The 23048-nt window shown below is 37.2% G+C and overlaps 1 protein-coding gene across 1 annotated transcript in view; it reads left to right on the top strand.

Moving 5' to 3' along the window:
* Positions 1–23048, top strand: part of LOC137655789 (growth hormone secretagogue receptor type 1-like) — a 284499-nt gene that overhangs the window by 112712 nt on the left and 148739 nt on the right. The window contains exon 2 of the mRNA XM_068389931.1: positions 15003–15633. Coding sequence (XP_068246032.1) covers positions 15174–15633 — 460 coding nt within the window. The 5' untranslated portion in view covers positions 15003–15173. The remainder of the gene's footprint in view (positions 1–15002; positions 15634–23048) is intronic.

Raw genomic sequence — 23048 nt, 5'->3', positions numbered from 1 at the left:
GAGGATGAGGAGGAGGAGGACGAGGAGGAGGAGGGTTGTTAAGTCCTCAGGAATCCTCTTTAATCTTTCAGAAAGCAGGAAATGATAAGCTGGTAATGATTCACGCTTTTTTTTTGGAGAGGCTTTTTAGAAGGAAAGTCATTTTATATTATATTTGGCAGGGAGGAGAGAGAGAGAGAGAGGAGAGAGAGAGAGAGAGAGAGAGGAGATTTATGCATGGATTATATAAACATACGGTATGTGTATATATATATACATATATATATATATATATATACATATATATATATATATATATATATATACATATATATATATACATATACATATACATATATATATATGTGTGTGTGTGTATATATGTATATATTTATGGTATATATATATATATATATATATATCTGTGTGCATATGTATACTGTATATAATTATATATATATATATGTATATGTATATGTATATATGCACATATATACAGGTACATACATGACATATATATATATATATATATATATCTGTGTGCATATGTATACTGTATATAATTATATATATGTATATATATGCACACATACATGTACATACATACATACATACATACATACATACATAGATCGCCCAAGAAACATCAATTCAGCATTGATGTCAAGTGCATAAATTGGACTGGAAATTGAAATGGACCTACCTTAATGACTTCTTGATTTTTCATTCAGCCAAGAAATTCCTGGAATCCAATGCAGGTCATCAGTATTTGCTGATGGCCGTCGGGAATTCCATTCCAGCCTGGAATCAGAAGGCAATTTCTTTAAAGACCTGCTTTGGCACGAAGTTTGTCATTGTGCAGGTCACTTGCATGAGAGATGGCCTGTTATAGATTATCTGTTATTATTATTACTTGCTAAGCTACAGGCCTAGTTGGAAAAGCCGGTTGCTATAAGCCCAGGGGCCCCAACAAGGAAAATAGCCCAGTGAGGAAAGGAAACAAAGAAATATAACATTTTAAGAACAGTAACATCATTAGAATATATATTTCCTATATAAACTATAAAACATATATGTATATATATACACACATTATATATATATATATATATATATATACATATATATATATATATATATATATATATAAATATATATATATATATATATCCTTTAAAGTAATCCTCAACCTCCACTTATCGTGAATGCCGCTGAAGTCCTACACGGAGAAATAGCCGTCACTTTTCAACCCGGATCAGTTTGACAATCTCGCCTTGGGACTACGCCGTTGGTTTTCAGGTTTTATCAAAATACCTCTGCTGCAGAAGGCACCGAAGACTAGTTTCCCAGAGGGCCTTGTGAGAAGTATCACCTGTCGCCAATTCGAAGCATTGCTAGTCTTTCAAATTTCATCCTTTGAGCCTTAAGGATTCATATCTTTTATTGATTATATGACGTTTTAAAGGTTTAAAGGCCACTCATAAATGGCAGAGACAAGGGACAATGCCGTAGAGATTGACCATATATACATATGATCAGCTCCCAAGCCCCCTCTCCACCCAAGCTAGGACCAAGGATGGCAAGGTAATGGCTGCTGATGACCCAGCAGATAGACCTATAGGCTACTCCAACCCCCCCCCTATCCTTAGCTAACAAGGATGGTGAGGTTGCAGATACCAAAGAAACTAACGAATTTGAGCGGTACTCTAACCCCAGTCTGGCGTTCACCAGTCAGGGACGTTACCACAAAACTTTTCTAAGAAGTAAGGAGCTCTATGTTAAATTACTATATGTATTAAGGAGCTTTGCTGATAAATTTATATATATATATACATACATACATACATACACACACACACACACATATATATATATATATATATATAAACATCAAATCCAGCTGTTTCTAGTCCACTGCAGAACAAAGACCTCAGCAAACATACCTGTATTCATATCTGAGGAGTGGCCATTTCATCTCCACGCTGGCCAGTTCGGATTGGTGAAGGTAGGAGATTTTCGTCGATCGCCCTCAGAAAACCGTCCTAGTATGAATGGTCCTGACTAGTACAACTTTTGCTGATCATGGCGTTGCGCAAACCCTTTCACCACGTTCAGGTATCTCATCTCAGAAAGGGGAATGTAGTGTATATATATATATATATATTATATATATATATAAATAAAAGAGACTATGGAACGCCATCTAAAGCAACTAGTGAATCAATTCATTCCCGATTTGAACGTGTTTTCAACTTCAAACAAGAATAAGATTTTCCCGCCAAAAGAAATGAGATTTCAACCGCCAATTCTTAGGTACTCCCAGGTCCCATTCCTTCTCCCGGCTTGACGAATGTGCTCTGAAGTCATTGAGGATTTGGCCTTTCATTTATTACTCTCTCTCTCTCTCTCTCCTCTCTCTCTCTCTCTCTGGACCTTATCGCCAAATGGCACTCGATTAATCACTGTAGGAGCCCGCGGAGATGGCGAAGGAGGAGAGAAGGAACTTGGGTAGTCTCTTAACAGTAATATACTGTATATATATAGACGCATACTCATATATATATAGTTTAATCTTTAACTATTATCCACAACCCCCTCCCCCCCTCCCCTCGTCTCCGATATAGTTTAATCTTTAACTATTATCCACAACCCCCTCCCCCCCTCCCCTCGTCTCCGCTGTAAACTCTTATGAGACTTAATTTTGTTGTTGTCCACAGTACGGATTCCTCAATTTTCTTTAGTTCGTAATTTATTACCTTCACGAAAAAAAAACCAGTTCCGAGAATTGAGCGAAAATGAGAAATAGCAATGACGAACGTAAAATTGGAGTTGGTTTTTTACAATATATTTACTTCAAAATAGGCTGATAAAGCAAGGAATTGACAAAATGTTTATATTAAGAAATAAGCCAGTAAAGGTATATGTATATGTATGTGTATATATATATATATATATATGAGAGAGAGAGAGAGAGAGAGAGAGAGAGATATGACAGCAGTAGCTAGTAGGAGTCAAATACCAGGTGTCAGTAGAAAGATTGGATGTAATGAGTTCAAAAGGGTAAAATTCTAGACCTGTTAGAATACCTGCTTTCAGAAGAGGGGGAATAATTAAAGATTTATCATATATATATATATATATATATCAAAAGAATATTGTTACTGTTCTTAAAATATCTGATTTTGATTGGTCATTACTTCTCTTAGTAGTTTATTTATTTCCTTTCCTCACTGAGTTGTTTTTTTTTCCCTTGTTGGAGCCCTTGGGCTTATAGCATCCTGCTTTTCCAACTAGGGTTGTAACTTAGATTGTGATAATAATAATAATGATAATAATAATAATAATAATAATAATAATAATAAAAATATGTCTTACTTAGGGCATTTCCCTATGTGGAGGAGGTCCCATGACATAGCGAATTCGGTATTGAAGAGTATTTGTGGCTTATTTAAAAGATAAATTAGTGTTATTGAAAAAATTATCATATATGAGTATATATATATATATGTATGTATATATATATTTATATATCTATGCATTATATATATATATATATAAATATATATATATATATATATATATAATGTGTGTGTGTTTGCTTGTGTAAATATGTAAATGTAAATATATATATATATAGTATATATATATATATATATATTCACGCATATTTATTCACAGATATGCATTTGCATATAATACACACGCATACGCGCACACACACACACACACACATATATATATATATATATATTATATATATACACACTACACACACACACACCCACATACCGTATATATATATTCTGGAGTAATATTTAGTGGAAAACCAGATGTTGACAGAACTGGGGTCAATAAACGAAACAAGTTTTGCGAAATGGTCACTGCACCGGAAAAACAAAAAACAAATCACTAGACCAGAAGAACTCTCCAATCACAACAAATGGGTTTTGCAGTCTTATATCAGTAAACAAGTCATTATTTTCCCTGCTCTTATTCCAGCATGCTGAACTTTTCAAGTAGTCTACCTTAGACATAACTAACCTCGTAAACATGAAAACAAAGGCTGAACAAAATAAAAAAAGGGGCTATCTTTATCTAGTCATTGGCTAGTGCCATAGCCTCTGTGCCATGGTCTTCCAGTGTCTTGGGTTAGAGATCTCTTGCTTGAGGGTACACTCGGGCACACTATTCTATCTTATTTTTCTTTCTCTGGTTTTATTGAATTTGTTTATAGTTTATATAGGTGATATTTATTTTAATGATACTCTTCTTAAAATATTTCATTTTTCCTTGTTTCCTTTCCTCACTGTGCTATTTTTCCCTGTTGGAGCCCCTTGGCTTATAGCATCCTGCTTTTCCGACTAGTGCTGTAGCTTAGCTTAGCAACTAATAATAATAATAATAATAATAATAATAATTAGTTATATCCTTATTTCCTTTCCTCACTGGGCTATTTTTCCCCAGTTTGAGCCATTTGGGCATATAACATCCCGCTTTTCCAACTGGGGTTGTAACTTAGCTAGTAATATATATATATATATATATGTGTGTGTGTGTGTGTGTGTGTGTGTGTGTATGAAGACTTTGTGTTTTAAGAAAATTCACCGAATTCATTCATTATTCATTCATTCACTTATTATTCACTCATTCACAGTCCATCCATATATATATCATTGATACATATTCAGTCATTCTCTAAATCCAACGAGTTCATTAATTATTCATTCATTCTCTTATTATTCACTCATTCAAAGGCCTTTTCTATTAATATCATTGATTCATACTCAGTCATTCTCTAGATCCACCGAGTTCATTAATTATTCATTCATTCACTTATTCGCTCATTCACAATCCTTCCCTATCAATATCTTGGATTCATATCCAGTCATACATTTCTCTAAATCCACCGAGTTCATTAATTATTCATTCATTCACTTAGTATTCACTCATTCACAATCCCTTCCCTAATAATATTATTGATACATAGTCATTCTCTAAAGCCACCGTTTTCATTAATTATTCACTCATTCACTTATTCGCTCATTCACAGTTCTTCTCTGTTAATATCATTGATTCATATTCAGTCATTCTCTAAATTCATTGAGTTCATTAATTATTCATTCATTCACTTATTCACTCATTTACAGCCCTTCCCTATTAATATCATGTATTCATATCCAGTCATTCTCTATTTTCATTGAGTTCATTAATTATTCATTCATTCACTTTTCATTCACCCGTTCACAATCCTTCCCCATTAATATAATTGATACATAGTCATTCTCTAAAGCCACCGTTTTCATTCATTCATTCACTTATTCGCTCATTCACAATCCTTCCTTGTTAATATCATGGATTCATATCCAGTCATACATTTCTCTAAACCCACCCAGGTCATTCCTCAATAAGCTAGATATTCTCTTGGGTGTAACTTCTGTTTGCCTTATTACTCCTTGTCAGATAATGTCTTCTTTGCACATCCTTCCTCATTATTATGGCTGTCATTTCTCGTATTTCCTATGAGCTTCCTTCCTTTTCCTGGTGTCTTTGAGACTGCGTGATATCTTTTTTATATCAGCAAGTTCTCTTTTCTGGTGCCTTTTCCAACCAGACGCTTTTTTTCAGTCTTTTTATACTTATTCTATTTCACGTCTTAATGTGTTCATGGGGGTTTTATATCATTCAAGTCTTCACTGGTTCTTTTGAAAAGATGTGGTATAATATTTTTAGATGTTTCTTAGAATTAGTGGGAAGATATAAATGATTTGATTTCCTTGGGAGGTCGTCATGATAAGTTTACATTCTGAAGCAGAGTTCGAGGAATGTGAAGTCTATCTCTCTCTCTCTCTCTCTCTCTCTCTCTCTCTCTCTCTAGGACTTTATGAGAAATGCTTACCGTCTAAACAAATAGATTTTAAATCCGTTAGTGAAATTTTACAAGATAAAATACCACCAAATACACTTTTCCTCCCACCTTCAGATTTGAATTCTTCTGAAACTTAGACTTCTGTTGAATGAGATACAGTAAGCGGATATTTAAAATTTAATAAACATTACATAACCAGTCGTAACATTTTCAAGTCCTCATGAAATACTTTGGGGGTGTCGGACTCTTTATTCATAAAAAGTTACTCAAATCTCAAAACGTTATTTAATAAGCTCCCACGAAGCATTCGAATGATCGAAGACATTAAGGCTTTCAAGAGGAAACTGAAGACTTTCTTATTCCAACAGTCATAAAACAGTGACGATTCAACAGTAAATGAACAATACGCGATATGAAACGTTAAATACTCAGAACGAACAAGGTAAAACGACAGTGGAGGTCCTGTAGACGAGTGGGGTTCCCCTGCTGTATGGGACCGGAAAAGCTGCCATCAAAGTAAGTAAAGTCTTGGCCTTTTGGAAACATCCCTGACTCGGAACCCGTGGGTCGGGAGCATGATAGTTTCCAGTAATGTCCGCTACATCAAAGTTCTAGTTCCTTATGGATTGGGTTCTCAGCAGCCATTTCCTGGACCTTCCTGGTCCTAGATTGAGTGGAAATGAGGTCTTGGTACATATGATTTATATTTATAGATATAATAGGTCTCCAGGATATTTTCCTGTCCTTTATCTCTATTTTTCATGATCCTTTAAAACTTCATACTCCTCTAAACTCAAAATGGAAATTATACTTCATCCAACCTCAGATTGGAATATATCCTATACTAAATTTTTTTAATGAGGCGCGTTTGCACCGACTCGCAGGGGTGCCCTTTTAGTTCGTAAAAGTTTCCTGCTATCTGATTGGTTAGAATTATCTTGTCCAACCAATCAGCGATCAGGAAACTTTTCAGAGCTAAAAGGGCACCCCTGTAAGTCGGTGTAAATCTGCCTCACTAAAAAGAATTGACTATAAATTGTTACCTGTTCTGGCCACCAAAGCTCTAGCCGTGTTTAGGGCACAGCATATTCACTCCAACAGTGAAAAGTAGCCCAGTGAGGAAAGGAAATGAGTAAATAAATAAAGTACAAGAGAAGTGATGAGCAATTAAAATAACATATTTTAATAACATAAACAACATTGTAATATATCTTTCGTAATTAAACTATAGAAAGAGATCCATGTGAGCCTGTTCAACATAGAAACATTCACTGTAAGTTTGAACTTCTGAAGTTCCACCCGATACAACTGCCTGATTAGGAAGATCATTCCACCAATTGGGCGAACAAATGATAGTAATAATTATCATAATTATTATTTAGTAATTCCTGAACTAGGTGTAAAAGCTTAAAGAAGATATAATTAGTTTTAAAAAGCAAAGCCACCAGGATATAGAAACTTTTTTTTTTTTTTTTTTTTTACTTTGATTAAGAAAATATACAGTTTACAAGTTCAGTTTTGCAAATACATATTCATAATATAAACATATATACTTTAATATTTGTTTTCTCGATGTGTTTTATAATTCATCATTTACATATACTAAAATTAGTCATTTAGATAAATATTTACAGAACATAATAAATCAAGACAATCTGATAATGCAATAAATAAGGATTTCTACAATTTATATATGTTAAACTTGAATTATTATGAAGGAATTTCTCACTTACACAATGTTACTTATTTTTCTCGAAATTAACATATTCTTTAGTAAAATTCAACAGACATTTTAGTCTAGTGACTTGAAATTAACATATTCTTTAGTAAAATTCAACAGACATTTTAGTCTAGTGACTTGAAATTAACATATTCTTTATTAAAATTCAACAGACATTTTAGTCTAGTGACTTGAAATTAACATATTCTTCAGTAAAATTCAACAGACATTTTAGTCTAGTGACTTGAAATTAACATATTCTTCAGTAAAATTCAACAGACATTTTAGTCTAGTGACTTGAAATTAACATATTCTTCAGTAAAATTCAACAGACATTTTAGTCTAGTGACTTGAAATTAACATATTCTTCAGTAAAATTCAACAGACATTTTAGTCTAGTGACTTGAAATTAACATATTCTTCAGTAAAATTCAACAGACATTTTAGTCTAGTGACTTGAAATTATTCAGTAAAATTCAACAGACATTTTAGTCTAATGACTTGAAATTAACATATTCTTTAGTAAAATTTAACAGACATTTATCCTCTAGTGACTAACAATATTAATCTTGTCTTGAATACTCTACTTTTAATAGAAGAAATCATGCTTAACTCATCTGCTGAGGGCATTACTGTTATGTATTATTGTAATAATGTACTATATTATTTCAAGTGTTGCAGGTATTGCGCAACATTGCATCATATTGCATGAATAAAACATGTTATGCTTTGTACATAAGTGTAATGATTTGTTTTGTTATTAGGATTCAAACATTTGTTGATTACCTCAAAGATAGGATGTAATTCTTTATAGTTTTGTACTGGAGTAGGATTTAAGTCTTTTCAGAGCGATGCTCTTTTGTTTTGGTTTTGTCAGATTGTGTATGATGCTCCACACACACTTAGGAGTCAGCTGTCACAGAGTAATGTAGCCATAAGTTTATTAAACTTGTATTTTAAGAATACCAACGTATCATTAAATCCCACCAAGAAAAATTGACGACCAAAGATGGGATCAGCTGAGAAATAATTACTAACAATTCTTCATCTATGTTCCAGGTAATTATTATGGTTAATAGAACTTCCTATGAACTCATACTTAAAAATTACCTTTTTTAAAAAGCAAAACCACCAGGATATAGAATTAGGAAAAAACTAAGAACGCGCTAATGACATGATAGTAATAGACATGAGATCAGGTAAAGAAGGTCATGAATAAAATGGGTAAAGAATACGAACTTTCGAAATTTCGTTTTTTCATTAACTAATGAGTATCAACATCGTTAACAGTGTCATTATATAGTTTTCTCGAAACACTCGTTAGTCTGTGACCTTATTCCACGAACCTTAATTTTCGGTTTTTTTTTTGTTTTTTTTTTTTGAACTCAGTATCGTTCTTATAATATGCTATGTCACTCTTTATTATAATTTGATTAGGATCTTTAGACCTAGATAATTATTGTGATTAATAGTCATTATTTTATATATGGTTTAAGTGAATGTCATTGTATTCCTAAAAAAGGTAATATATTTAAGATTTTTGAAAAAAAAAAAACAGCTAAAAAAAGGATTCTGCAATGTACCCTCTTTTCCTTGGTTTAAATGAGAAAAAAATATCAATGCTCTCTCTCTCTCTCTCTCTCTCTCTCCTTTAACAATAATCTACCAAGTAATCAGTTGAAAGTATACTCTCTCTCTCTCTCTCTCTCTCTCTCTCTCTCCTTTAACAATAATCTACCAAGTAATCAGTTGAAAGTATACTCTCTCTCTCTCTCTCTCTCTCTCTCTCTCTCCTTCAACAAAAATCTAACAAGTAATCAGTTGAAAGTATGCTCTCTCTCTCTCTCTCTCTCTCTCTCTCTTTAACAATAATCTAACAAGTTATCAGTTGAAAGTATCTCTCTCTCTCTCTCTCTCTCTCTCTCTCCTTTAACAATAATCTACCAAGTAATCAGTTGAAAGTATACTCTCTCTCTCTCTCTCTCTCTCTCTCTCTCTCTCTCTTTCTCTCTCTCTCTCTCTCTCCTTCAACAAAAATCTAACAAGTAATCAGTTGAAAGTATGCTCTCTCTCTCTCTCTCTCTCTCTCTCCTCTCTCTCTTTAACAATAATCTAACAAGTTATCAGTTGAAAGTATCTCTCTCTCTCTCTCTCTCTCTCTTTAAGAATAATCTAACAAGTAATCAGTTGAAAGTATGCTCTCTCTCTCTCTCTCTCTCTCTCTCTCTCTCTTTAACAAGTAATCAGTTGAAAGTATGCTCTCTCTCTCTCTCTCTCTCTCTCTCTCTCTCTTTAAGAATAATCTAACAAGTAATCAGTTGAAAGTATGCTCTCTCTCTCTCTCTCTCTCTCTCTCTCTCTCTTTAACAACTAATCAGTTGAAAGTATGCTCTCTCTCAAGTATGCTCTCTCTCTCTCTCTCTCTCTCTCTCTCTCTCTCTCTCTTTAAGAATAATCTAACAAGTAATCAGTTGAAAGTATGCTCTCTCTCTCTCTCTCTCTCTCTCTTTTTAAGAATAATCTAACAAGTAATCAGTTGAAAGTATGCTCTCTCTCTCTCTCTCTCTCTCTCTCTCTCTTAAAGAATAATCTAACAAGTAATCAGTTGAAAGTATGCTCTCTCTCTCTCTCTCTCTCTCTCTCTCTCTTTAACAAGTAATCAGTTGAAAGTATGCTCTCTCTCTCTCTCTCTCTCCTCTTTCTCTCTCTCTCTCTCTCTCTCTCTCTCTCTTTTTAAGAATAATCTAACAAGTAATCAGTTGAAAGTATGCTCTCTCTCTCTCTCTCCTCTCTCTCTCTCTCTCTCTTTAAGAATAATCTAACAAGTAATCAGTTGAAAGCATACACTCTCTCTCTCTCTCTCTCTCTCTCTCTCTTTAACAATAATCTAACAAGTAAGCAGTTGAAAGTATCTCTCTCTCTCTCTCTCTCTCTGGATATGCCCGAGTGCATTAAAAGCCGACGTAATCAATCATGTCTCTTGAAAGCAAACCAAAGCAGGTAATTAATATTATGATTGATAGCATGTCAGGGAAATATAATCAATTATGCCACTGGTCTAGTCATCAAGGAACGATGTTTGATGTGGTCAGTAACTGGATAGGTTGCCACTAGTGCAAGCCAGACATAGATTTTAGCAGTTTAGTACTGCTGTCAGAAAATTAAACTGAAGGGACATTCAGGAAAGCGCAGACCTCCGCCGCGGCATCGCATTTCTCGACATTTTGCTTGACCTTGATCTTGGCCTTTGACCTTAACATGTATTATTTGGCGGGGATTTTCATACACTCAAATATGAACAAAGTTTGAAGTCTGCGAGAACGCTGTCCAAACATATGACTGATTCCGTGAATTGATCCTTTTTCTTGACCGTGACCTTGACCTTTGACCTTAACATGTATTAATTGGCGGGGGTTTTCATACTCTCAAATATGAACCAAGTTTGAAGTGTCTGTGACAACGATGTCCAAACTTATGGCTGATTACGTGAATTGGACCTTTTTCTTGACCTTGACCTTGACCGTTGACCTTAACATGTATTAATTGGCGGGGGTTTTCATACTCTCAAATATGAACCTAAGTTTGAAGTGTCTGTGACAACGATGTCCAAACTTATGGCTGATTACGTGAATTGGACCTTTTTCTTGACCGTGACCTTGACCGTTGACCTTAACATGTATTAATTGGCGGGGGTTTTCATACTCTCAAATATGAACCAAGTTTGAAGTGTCTGTGACAACGATGTCCAAACTTATGGCTGATTACGTGAATTGGACCTTTTTCTTGACCTTGACCTTGACCGTTGACCTTAACATGTATTAATTGGCGGGGGTTTTCATACTCTCAAATATGAACCAAGTTTGAAGTGTCTGTGACAACGATGTCCAAACTTATGGCTGATTACGTGAATTGGACCTTTTTCTTGACCGTGACCTTGACCTTTGGACTTAACATTTAATAATTGGCGTGGATTTTTATACACTCAAATATGAACCTAAGTTTGAAGTGTCTGCAACAACGATGTCCAAACTTATGGCTGATTACGTGAATTGGACCTTTTTCTTGACCTTGACCTTGACCGTTGACCTTAACATGTATTAATTGGCGGGGGTTTTCATACTCTCAAATATGAACCAAGTTTGAAGTGTCTGCGACAACGATGTCCAAACTTATGGCTGATTACGTGAATTGGACCTTTTTCTTGACCGTGACCTTGACCTTTGACCTTAACATGTATTAATTGGCGTGGATTTTCATACACTCAAATATGAACCAAGTTTGAAGTCTTTGCGACAACGATGTCCAAACTTATGGCTGATTACGTGAATTGGACCTTTTTCTTGACCGTGACCTTGACCTTTGGACTTAACATTTAATAATTGGCGTGGATTTTCATACACTCAAATATGAACCTAAGTTTGAAGTGTCTGCAACAACGATGTCCAAACTTATGGCTGATTACGTGAATTGGACCTTTTTCTTGACCTTGACCTTGACCGTTGACCTTAACATGTATTAATTGGCGGGGGTTTTCATACTCTCAAATATGAACCAAGTTTGAAGTGTCTGCGACAACGATGTCCAAACTTATGGCTGATTACGTGAATTGGACCTTTTTCTTGACCGTGACCCTTGACCTTTGGACTTAACATTTAATAATTGGCGTGGATTTTCATACACTCAAATATGAACCTAAGTTTGAAGTGTCTGCGACAACGATGTCCAAACTTATGGCTGATTACGTGAATTGGACCTTTTTCTTGACCTTGACCTTGACCGTTGACCTTAACATGTATTAATTGGCGGGGGTTTTCATACTCACAAATATGTACCAAGTTTGAAGTGTCTGTGACAACGATGTCCAAACTTATGGCTGATTACGTGAATTGGACCTTTTTCTTGACCATGACCTTGACCTTTGACCTTAACATGTATTAATTGGCGTGGATTTTCATACACTCAAATATGAACCAAGTTTGAAGTCTTTGCGACAACGATGTCCAAACTTATGGCTGATTACGTGAATTGGACCTTTTTCTTGACCGTGACCTTGAACTTTGACCTTGACCTTGCAAAATTTAATCATTTCCAAAGAGAGAGAGAGAGAGAGGTTTTATCTATATTATATCAATAAAAGTGACATCAACATTAAATTACAATTATTGATATATCTCTGACCAGCTTCTCATTCCCTCTGGTTCAAATCTGCTTTAAAACCAATCTTTTTTACCCTTTGAACAGTAATAGGCTCCTTAAGGTTGTGGTCGCCGAGGTGGTAACGTCCCTGACTGTTGAACGCCAGACTGGGGTTCGAGTCCCTCTCAAACCCGTTAGTTCCTTTGGTCGCTGCAACCTCATTAACCTTGTGAGCTAAGGATGTGGGGGAGGGGAGTTTGGAGTAACCTATAGGTCCATCTGCTGAGGCATCAGCAGCCATTGCCTGGCCCTCCTTGGTCCTAGCTTGGGGGGAGGGGGGGCTTGGGTGCTGATTATATGTATATATGGTCAGTCTCTAGGGCATTGTCCAGCCTGATAGGACAGTGCATGTCTAGGCGATGTGGTAACGTCCCTGACTGGTGAACGCCAGACTGGGGTTCGAGTCCCTCTCAAACCCGTTAGTTCCTTTGGTCAGTGCAACCTCACCATCCTTGTGAGGTAAGTATTGGGGGTTTGGGGGAGCCTATAGGTTTATCTACTGAGGCATCAGTAGCCACTGCCTGACCCTCCTTGGTCCTAGGTTAGGTGGAGAGGGGGCTTGGGTGCTGATTATATGTACATATGGACAGTCTCTAGGGCATTGTCCTGCTTGATAGGACAGTGCATGTCTAGGCCGATGTGGTAACATCCCTGACTGGTGAACGCCAGACTGAGGTTCGAGTCCCGCTTAAACTCGTTAGTTTCTTTGATCGCTGCAACCTCGTCATCCTTGTGAGCTAAGGATTGGGGTTTGGAGTAGCCTATAGGTCTATCTACTGTGTCATCAGCAGCCATTGCCTGGCTCTCCTTGGTCCTAGCTTTGGTGGAGAGGGAGGGTGTCTTTGGCATTGTCCTGCTTGATAGGGCAATATCACTGTCCCTTGCCTCTGCCATTCATGAGCGGCCTTTGAACCTTTAGTGTCTTCAGAGCTATGAAAGAATAGCCAATAAGTCTGAATGTTTTATATGATTTAGCCTTGACGCGGTCTTCAAATAACACAGGGTAATAATAAATAAATAAACAGTGATAAATAATATTATGGGAAATATACCTCATCCGAATTAATATAGTTTTGCTTTAGACATTATTATTATTATTAATTGCTAAGCTACAACCCTAGTTGGAAAAGCAGAATGCTATAAGCCCAGGGGCTCCAAAAGGGAAAATAGCCCAGCGAGGAAAGGATACAAGGAAAAAATAAATATTTTTAGAATAATATTAAAATAAATATCTCCTATTTAAACTATGGAAACTTTAACAAAACAAGAGGAAGAGAAATAGGATAAAATAGTGTGCCCGAGTGTACCTTCAAACTATAAAATATAAAAGAAACGAAGCATTTTATTTTCGGTTAAAACAAAATAATCATCTTAATTATGATTTATGATTAATAAATATTAACCAGAGTTGTATGTATGTCCACAGTACTGAGACAAGTTCATGCAATCTTGTCTAGTTGGCTTTTTAAGTAACCTCTTATTATTATTATTATTATTATTATTATTATTATTATTATTATTATTATCATCATCATTATTATTATTATTATTATTATTATTATTATTATTATTATTATTATCATTATTATTATTATTATTATTGTTTTCATTATTATTATTATCATTATTATTATTATTATTATTATTATTATTATTATTATTATTATTCATTGCTAAGCTACAACCCTATTTGAAAAAGCAAGATGCCTAAAAGCCCAGGGGCTCCAACAGAGAAAAAAGCCCAGTGAGGAAAGGAAGCAAGGAAAAATAAAATATCTTTAGAACAGTGACACTGAAATAAATGTTTCCTTATAAACTATAAAAACTTCAACGTAGTTGATGTATAGATGTATAAATGTTGCCATTGGAAGATTTTCATTATTTTCTCTAAAATTATTTTGGTATCACAATATTTGTTATAACTAAATAATCATTGTCAGACATCTAAGTAATTTAACATTCATTTTCTTTATTTATAGTTGAATCAGATTGTAATTCATTTTTAAACCTAGTTGATGTAGGGATGTATAAGATTTTTATTATTTTTTCTAAAAGTAATTTGGTTGTACAGTATTTGTTATAACTAAATAGTCATTGTCAGATATATGTAAATAATTTATCATTAATTTCTTTATTTAAATTTATCATTAATTTCTTTATTTAAATTTATCATTAATTTCTTTATTTAAATTTATCATTAATTTCTTTATTTAAATTTATCATTAATTTCTTTATTTATAGGTAATGACGAGATCCCAACGAACTCAAGAAAATGGCAAGTAACTCAAGACTGAGACAGTCTCTGAAGCTAATGTCCTACTCACCATCATGAATCCAAATGAAGATTTGTCAACTTATCTAAGCGAGGTAAAAATGTCTCACGTGTGACCTGTAGAGAAAACCCTTCAAGAGATGGACTTCGAGGACTACCAAACTGACTTCATCACGACCTTACCAGACCAGAGATGCACTTCAGGCGACTGCCTGGGCAGAGCCCCTTCCCTGGTCACCTCCTCCCCTCCAAACACTGAATTTGGGCTGCCCCAGTCGAGGACCACTTCGCACCCCGAGACGAACGTCTCGGATATACTCTCCGATGGAGGCAGCGATGACCTACCGGATATTTCCTTCCCGACTTATATGAAGGGCATCTACACCACTTGGGGCCTCTTGCTCCTGCTGGTGGGGGTCATAGGCAATCTTCTCGTGCCTGTCGTGGTCATGAGGGACAGGGAGCTACGAGGGGCCACGACCAGCGTCTTCATAGTCAACCTGGTGGTGGCTGATCTTCTGGTCCTCATTGTGTGTCTGCCTTCCCTCCTGCTGGAGCTCTACGCCCCTCCGGCCGTGTGGATCCTTCCAGGCTCGATGTGTGAGTGTTCTCTTTCATCTTTTACCTTCGTGTTTTCATAAGTGTTCTCTTTCATCTTTTACCTTCGTGTTTTCATAAGTGTTCTCTTTCATCTTTTACCTTCGTGTTTTCATAAGTGTTCTCTTTCATCTTTTACCTTCGTGTTTTCATAAGTGTTCTCTTTCATCTTTTACCTTTGTGTTTTCATAAGTGTTCTCTTTCATCTTTTACCTTCGTGTTTTCTTTATTTGCATTGTAGATATTTATTTCATTGTTGTTATATCTAATTCTAATATAAATTTTATTTGTTTCTATAATTTTATTGAAGTACAGCAAAATGTATTGCTGAATCTACTGATTATTTTGAATATAATCAGTAATATATTGTTATCTCGGTAGTAGACCCTCTTTTTACCAGGTTTTATTAAAAATAATTGTCACTGAGTCAACAATTGTTTTTAATAAAACCTTTTATTATTATTATTATTATTATTATTATTATTATTATTATTATTTTTATTACTATTATTATGTTTATTATTATTATTATTATTATGTTTATTATTATTAATGATAAATTAATTAACTAAATCACATCCAATTACTAATTCGATATTAAACACATATAGAAAACGAGACAAAATATTCTTCGTTTTATTTATTTTTTTTTTTTTTTACACTCGTTAGGATATACGGTTTCTGCTTAGAATTCTTGTTTACTCATTAGGGAAGGTGTGTGTTTTTTGTTTTGAGGGTGTGCATTACACACCCCTGAATACTCGTTAGATCTAAGGTGGGGGCAGATTTTTCATAAGTTGGTCCTTTTTTTCATATTTCGTCATAGCCCGTTATAGCAAGGAATATAAATATATTGTTGGTATACACAACAATTTTGCTTAAGTATGCAAAAATCTCTTGACTCGTCTTCACGGTCCTCTATTATTATTATTATTATTATTATTATTATTATTATTATTATTATTATTATTATTATTATTATTACAACTATTAGAATTATTATTATTATTATTATCATTATTATTATTATTATTATTATTATTATTATTATTAATAGTTAAGGTACAATCCTAGTTGGAAAAATAGGATGCTATAAGCCCAAGGGCTCCAACAGGGAAAAATACCCCAGTGAGGAAATGAAATAAATAAACTATATGAGAATTAATGAACAAACAAAATAAAACATCTCAAAAAACAGCATCAACACCAAAACAGATATTTCACTTTTGAGGTTCCATCGATTCAACTTCCCGATTAGGAAGATCATTCCACAACTTGGTCACAGCTGGAATGAAGCTTCTAGAATGCTGTGTAGTATTGAGCCTCATGATGGAGAAGGCCTGACTATTAGAATTAACTGCATGTCTGGTTTTGCGAACAGGATAAAACTGTTCAGGGAAGATCTGAATGTAAAGGATGGTCAGAATTAACAAAAATCATATGCAACATGCATAATGAACTAATTGAACGACGGTGCCAAAGATTAAAATCTAGATCAGGAATAAGAAATTTAATGGACCGTAAGTTCCTGTCCAACAAATTAAGATGACAATCAGCAGCTGAAGACCAGACAGGAGAACAATACTCGAAACAAGGTAGAATGAAAGAATTAAAACACTTGTTCACCGAAAATTTTAAAAGACTTTCTCAATAAGCCAATTATTTGTGCAATTGAAGAAGACACAGACCTAATTTGTTTCTCAAAAGAAAATTTGCTGTCGGGAATCACACCTAAAATTTTAAAAGTCATACAGAGTTAAAGAAACATTATCAATACTGAGATCCGCATGGTGAGGAGTGACTGTCTTTGACCTACTTACAGTCATACTTTGAATTTTGTTAGGATTCAACTTCATATCCCAAAAGAAGCAAGATTGCAATGAACCTACCATAATTAAGCAAAATATAAGCCAGCCAGCGAGCATCTTGCTTGTGTGTGGGCACCCTAACCAATCAAAATATTCTCGGGGGAATTTCTTGTCCATTCTCATCCTCATTTCTTTCTTTTAATCATCATCTTCCTCTTAGCATCCTTCCAACATCTCCTCCTCCTATTTCTTCACCGCCTCTGCCTTCTATCTTTTTTTTTCTTTTTCCTTGAGTATTTAGGAGAGTCATTACGTGCAAAGGCTGTTGCTGTAAAAGTTAAATACGTTGGCAAGATGACTTTGTTACAAAAAGAAAGAGAGAGGGGAAGATGAAAGAGGAGTATGTAGTGACGTTCTAATTGCGAAGTTTACATAAAGGTTTAGAGGCCGCTCATGAATGACAGAGACAAGGGACAGTGACATTGCCCTAGCAAGCAGGATAATGCCCTAGAGACTGACCATATTTACATATGATCAGTGCCCAAGCTAGGACCAAGGAGGGCCATGCAATGGCTGCTGATAGACCTATAGGCTCCCCCAAACCCACCCATCTTTAGTTCACAAGGATGGTGAGGTTGCAGCGACCAAAGAAACTAACGAGTTTGAGCGGGATTCGAACCCCAGTCTGGCTTACTGTTCTTAAATATTTTATTTTAATTGTTAATTATATAATTCTCTTATTTCCCTGTTTCCTTTCCTCACTGGGCTATTTTCCCTGTTGGAGCCCCTTGGCTTATATAAAGCATCTTGCTTTTTCAACTAGGTGTGTAGCTTAGCAAGTAATAATAATAATAACAATAATAATAATGATAATAATACAGTACATATCCAATTCTTCAATGCGACAGATGCCCTAAGAATAAGGGTTTTTGGGGAAGTGGATAAAGATAAAATGATAGTTAGTGTAGCGCCCCGAGGTCATTTCTCGTTTGCTTCATACATTTTTCCTTTTTTCCATGAAAAGATTTTCTTTTCTTTTATTCTTTCTTCGATTTTTTTTTCATACTCCGAAATTCCCTTTTCCTTTAAATCGCAATCGTAATTACAGCTTTGGATTTGGAACGACCTCAGTCACACTCACTTGACCCCGGTTCGAACTTCCAGCAAGTTTTAGCGGGTGCGATGTAGCGTTCAATCCTGGAAGGAAATGGCTCCAGACAATGAATGGTTTATATAGACACTGGTTTTAGTGGGTGCGATGTGGCGTTCTATCCTGGAAGGAAATGGCTCCAGACAATGAATGGTTTATGTAGACACTGGTTTTAGTGGGTGCGATGTGGCGTTCAATCCTGGAAGGAAATGGCTCCAGACAATGAATGGTTTATATAGACACTGGTTTTAGTGGGTGCGATGTTGCGTTCTATCCTGGAAGGAAATGGCTCCAGACAATGAAAGGTTTATATAGACACTGGTTTTAGTGGGTGCGATGAGGCGTTCAATCCTGGAAGGAAATGGCTGCAGACAATGAATGGTTTATGTAGACACTGGTTTTAGTGGGTGCGATGTGGCGTTCAATCCTGGAAGGAAATGGCTCCAGACAATGAATGGTTTATATAGACACTGGTTTTAGTGGGTGCGATGTGGCGTTCTATCCTGGAAGGAAATGGCTGCAGACAATGAATGGTTTATGTAGACACTGGTTTTAGTGGGTGCGATGTGGCGTTCAATCCTGGAAGGAAATGGCTGCAGACAATGAATGGTTTATATAGACACTGGTTTTAGTGGGTGCGATGTGGCGTTCTATCCTGGAAGGAAATGGCTGCAGACAATGAATGGTTTATATAGACACTGGTTTTAGTGGGTGCGATGTGGCGTTCAATCCTGGAAGGAAATGGCTGCAGACAATGAATGGTTTATATAGACACTGGTTTTAGTGGGTGCGATGTGGCGTTCAATCCTGGAAGGAAATGGCTGCAGACAATGAATGGTTTATATAGACACTGGTTTTAGTGGGTGCGACGTGGCGTTCTATCCTGGAAGGAAATGGCTGCAGACAATGAATGGTTTATGTAGACACTGGTTTTAGTGGGTGCGATGTGGCGTTCTATCCTGGAAGGAAATGGCTCCAGACAATGAATGGTTTATATAGACACTGGTTTTAGTGGGTGCGATGTGGCGTTCAATCCTGGAAGGAAATGGCTCCAGACAATGAATGGTTTATGTAGACACTGGTTTTAGTGGGTGCGATGTGGCGTTCTATCCTGGAAGGAAATGGCTCCAGACAATGAATGGTTTATATAGACACTGGTTTTAGTGGGTGCGATGAGGCGTTCAATCCTGGAAGGAAATGGCTGCAGACAATGAATGGTTTATGTAGACACTGGTTTTAGCGGGTACGATGTAGCGTTCAATACTGGAAGGAAATGGCTGCAGACGATGGATGGTTTATGTAGACACAGGTTTTAGTGGGTGCGATGATGTGGCGTTCAATCCTGGAAGGAAATGGCTCCAGACAATGAATGGTTTATGTAGACACTGGTTTTAGTGGGTGCGATGTGGCGTTCTATCCTGGAAGGAAATGGCTCCAGACAATGAATGGTTTATGTAGACACTGGTTTTAGTGGGTGCGATGTGGCGTTCTATCCTGGAAGGAAATGGCTCCAGACAATGAATGGTTTATATAGACACTGGTTTTAGTGGGTGCGATGAGGCGTTCAATCCTGGAAGGAAATGGCTGCAGACAATGAATGGTTTATGTAGACACTGGTTTTAGCGGGTACGATGTAGCGTTCAATCCTGGAAGGAAATGGCTGCAGACGATGGATGGTTTATGTAGACACAGGTTTTAGTGGGTGCGATGATGTGGCGTTCAATCCTGGAAGGAAATGGCTCCAGACAATGAATGGTTTATGTAGACACTGGTTTTAGTGGGTGCGATGTGGCGTTCTATCCTGGAAGGAAATGGCTCCAGACAATGAATGGTTTATGTAGACACTGGTTTTAGTGGGTGCGATGTGGCGTTCTATCCTGGAAGGAAATGGCTCCAGACAATGAATGGTTTATATAGACACTGGTTTTAGTGGGTGCGATGTGGCGTTCTATCCTGGAAGGAAATGGCTCCAGACAATGAATGGTTTATATAGACACTGGTTTTAGTGGGTGCGATGAGGCGTTCAATCCTGGAAGGAAATGGCTGCAGACAATGAATGGTTTATGTAGACACTGGTTTTAGCGGGTACGATGTAGCGTTCAATCCTGGAAGGAAATGGCTGCAGACGATGGATGGTTTATGTAGACACAGGTTTTAGTGGGTGCGATGATGTGGCGTTCAATCCTGGAAGGAAATGGCTCCAGACAATGAATGGTTTATGTAGACACTGGTTTTAGTGGGTGCGATGTGGCGTTCTATCCTGGAAGGAAATGGCTCCAGACAATGAATGGTTTATGTAGACACTGGTTTTAGTGGGTGCGATGTGGCGTTCTATCCTGGAAGGAAATGGCTCCAGACAATGAATGGTTTATATAGACACTGGTTTTAATGGGTGCGATGTGGCGTTCTATCCTGGAAGGAAATGGCTCCAGACAATGAATGGTTTATATAGACACTGGTTTTAGTGGGTGCGATGAGGCGTTCAATCCTGGAAGGAAATGGCTGCAGACAATGAATGGTTTATGTAGACACTGGTTTTAGCGGGTACGATGTAGCGTTCAATCCTGGAAGGAAATGGCTGCAGACGATGGATGGTTTATGTAGACACAGGTTTTAGTGGGTGCGATGATGTGGCGTTCAATCCTGGAAGGAAATGGCTCCAGACAATGAATGGTTTATGTAGACACTGGTTTTAGTGGGTGCGATGTGGCGTTCAATCCTGGAAGGAAATGGCTGCAGACAATGAATGGTTTATCTAGACACAGGTTTTATTGGGTGCGGCGATGTGGCGTTCAATCCTGGAAGGAAATGGCTGCAGACGATGAATGGTTTATCTAGACACAGGTTTTATTGGATGCGGCGATGTGGCGTTCAATCCTGGAAGGAAATGGCTGCAGACGATGGATGGTTTATCTAGACACAGGTTTTATTGGGTGCGGCGATGTGGCGTTCAATCCTGGAAGGAAATGGCTGCAGACGATGGATGGTTTATCTAGACACAGGTTTTATTGGGTGCGGCGATGTGGCGTTCAATCCTGGAAGGAAATGGCTGCAGACGATGGATGGTTTATCTAGACACAGGTTTTATTGGGTGCGGCGATGTGGCGTTCAATCCTGGAAGGAAATGGCTGCAGACGATGGATGGTTTATCTAGACACAGGTTTTATTGGGTGCGGCGATGTGGCGTTCAATCCTGGAAGGAAATGGCTGCAGACGATGGATGGTTTATCTAGACACAGGTTTTATTGGGTGCGGCGATGTGGCGTTCAATCCTGGAAGGAAATGGCTGCAGACGATGGATGGTTTATCTAGACACAGGTTTTATTGGGTGCGGCGATGTGGCGTTCAATCCTGGAAGGAAATGGCTGCAGACGATGGATGGTTTATCTAGACACAGGTTTTATTGGGTGCGGCGATGTGGCGTTCAATCCTGGAAGGAAATGGCTGCAGACGATGGATGGTTTATCTAGACACAGGTTTTAGTGGGTGCGGCGATGTGGCGTTCAATCCTGGAAGGAAATGGCTGCAGACGATGGATGGTTTATCTAGACACAGGTTTTAGTGGGTGCGGCGATGTGGCGTTCAATCCTGGAAGGAAATGGCTGCAGACGATGGATGGTTTATCTAGACACAGGTTTTAGTGGGTGCGGCGATGTGGCGTTCAATCCTGGAAGGAAATGGCTGCAGACGATGGATGGTTTATCTAGACACAGGTTTTAGTGGGTGCGGCGATGTGGCGTTCAATCCTGGAAGGAAATGGCAGCAGACGATGGATGGTTTATCTAGACACAGGTTTTAGTGGGTGCGGCGATGTGGCGTTCAATCCTGGAAGGAAATGGCTGCAGACGATGGATGGTTTATCTAGACACAGGTTTTAGTGGGTGCGGCGATGTGGCGTTCAATCCTGGAAGGAAATGGCTGCAGACGATGGATGGTTTATCTAGACACAGGTTTTAGTGGGTGCGGCGATGTGGCGTTCAATCCTGGAAGGAAATGGCTGCAGACGATGGATGGTTTATCTAGACACAGGTTTTAGTGGGTGCGGCGATGTGGCGTTCAATCCTGGAAGGAAATGGCTGCAGACGATGGATGGTTTATCTAGACAAAGGTGTACAGCCTACTAAACTTTCAAGTTTCATCGCCTACCTTGGCTGTTCAGTAAAGATAAAAAAAGAATTCAATTGTAGATCATGAATGATGTTTACGATGAGTAAGAATGTATGTTGAAGTTTTAAAGGCCGCTCATGAATGGCAGAGGCGAGTGACGGTAACAGTGCCCCAGACCCAGCCACCTGTTGAGATACTACCGCTAGAGAGTTATGGGGTCTTATGACTGGCCAGATAGTACTACATTGGATCCTTCTCTCTAGTTACGGTTTTTTTTTCCCTTTGCCTACATACACACAGCGAATAGTCTGGCCTATTCTTTACCTATTCTCTTCTATCCTCATTCACCTGAC

This window comes from Palaemon carinicauda, chromosome 16 (genome assembly GCF_036898095.1).
Source record: "Palaemon carinicauda isolate YSFRI2023 chromosome 16, ASM3689809v2, whole genome shotgun sequence".
Lineage (NCBI taxonomy): Eukaryota > Metazoa > Arthropoda > Malacostraca > Decapoda > Palaemonidae > Palaemon > Palaemon carinicauda.
Note: the sequence above shows the minus strand (reverse complement) of the source record. Positions and strands in the feature narration are given on the sequence as shown.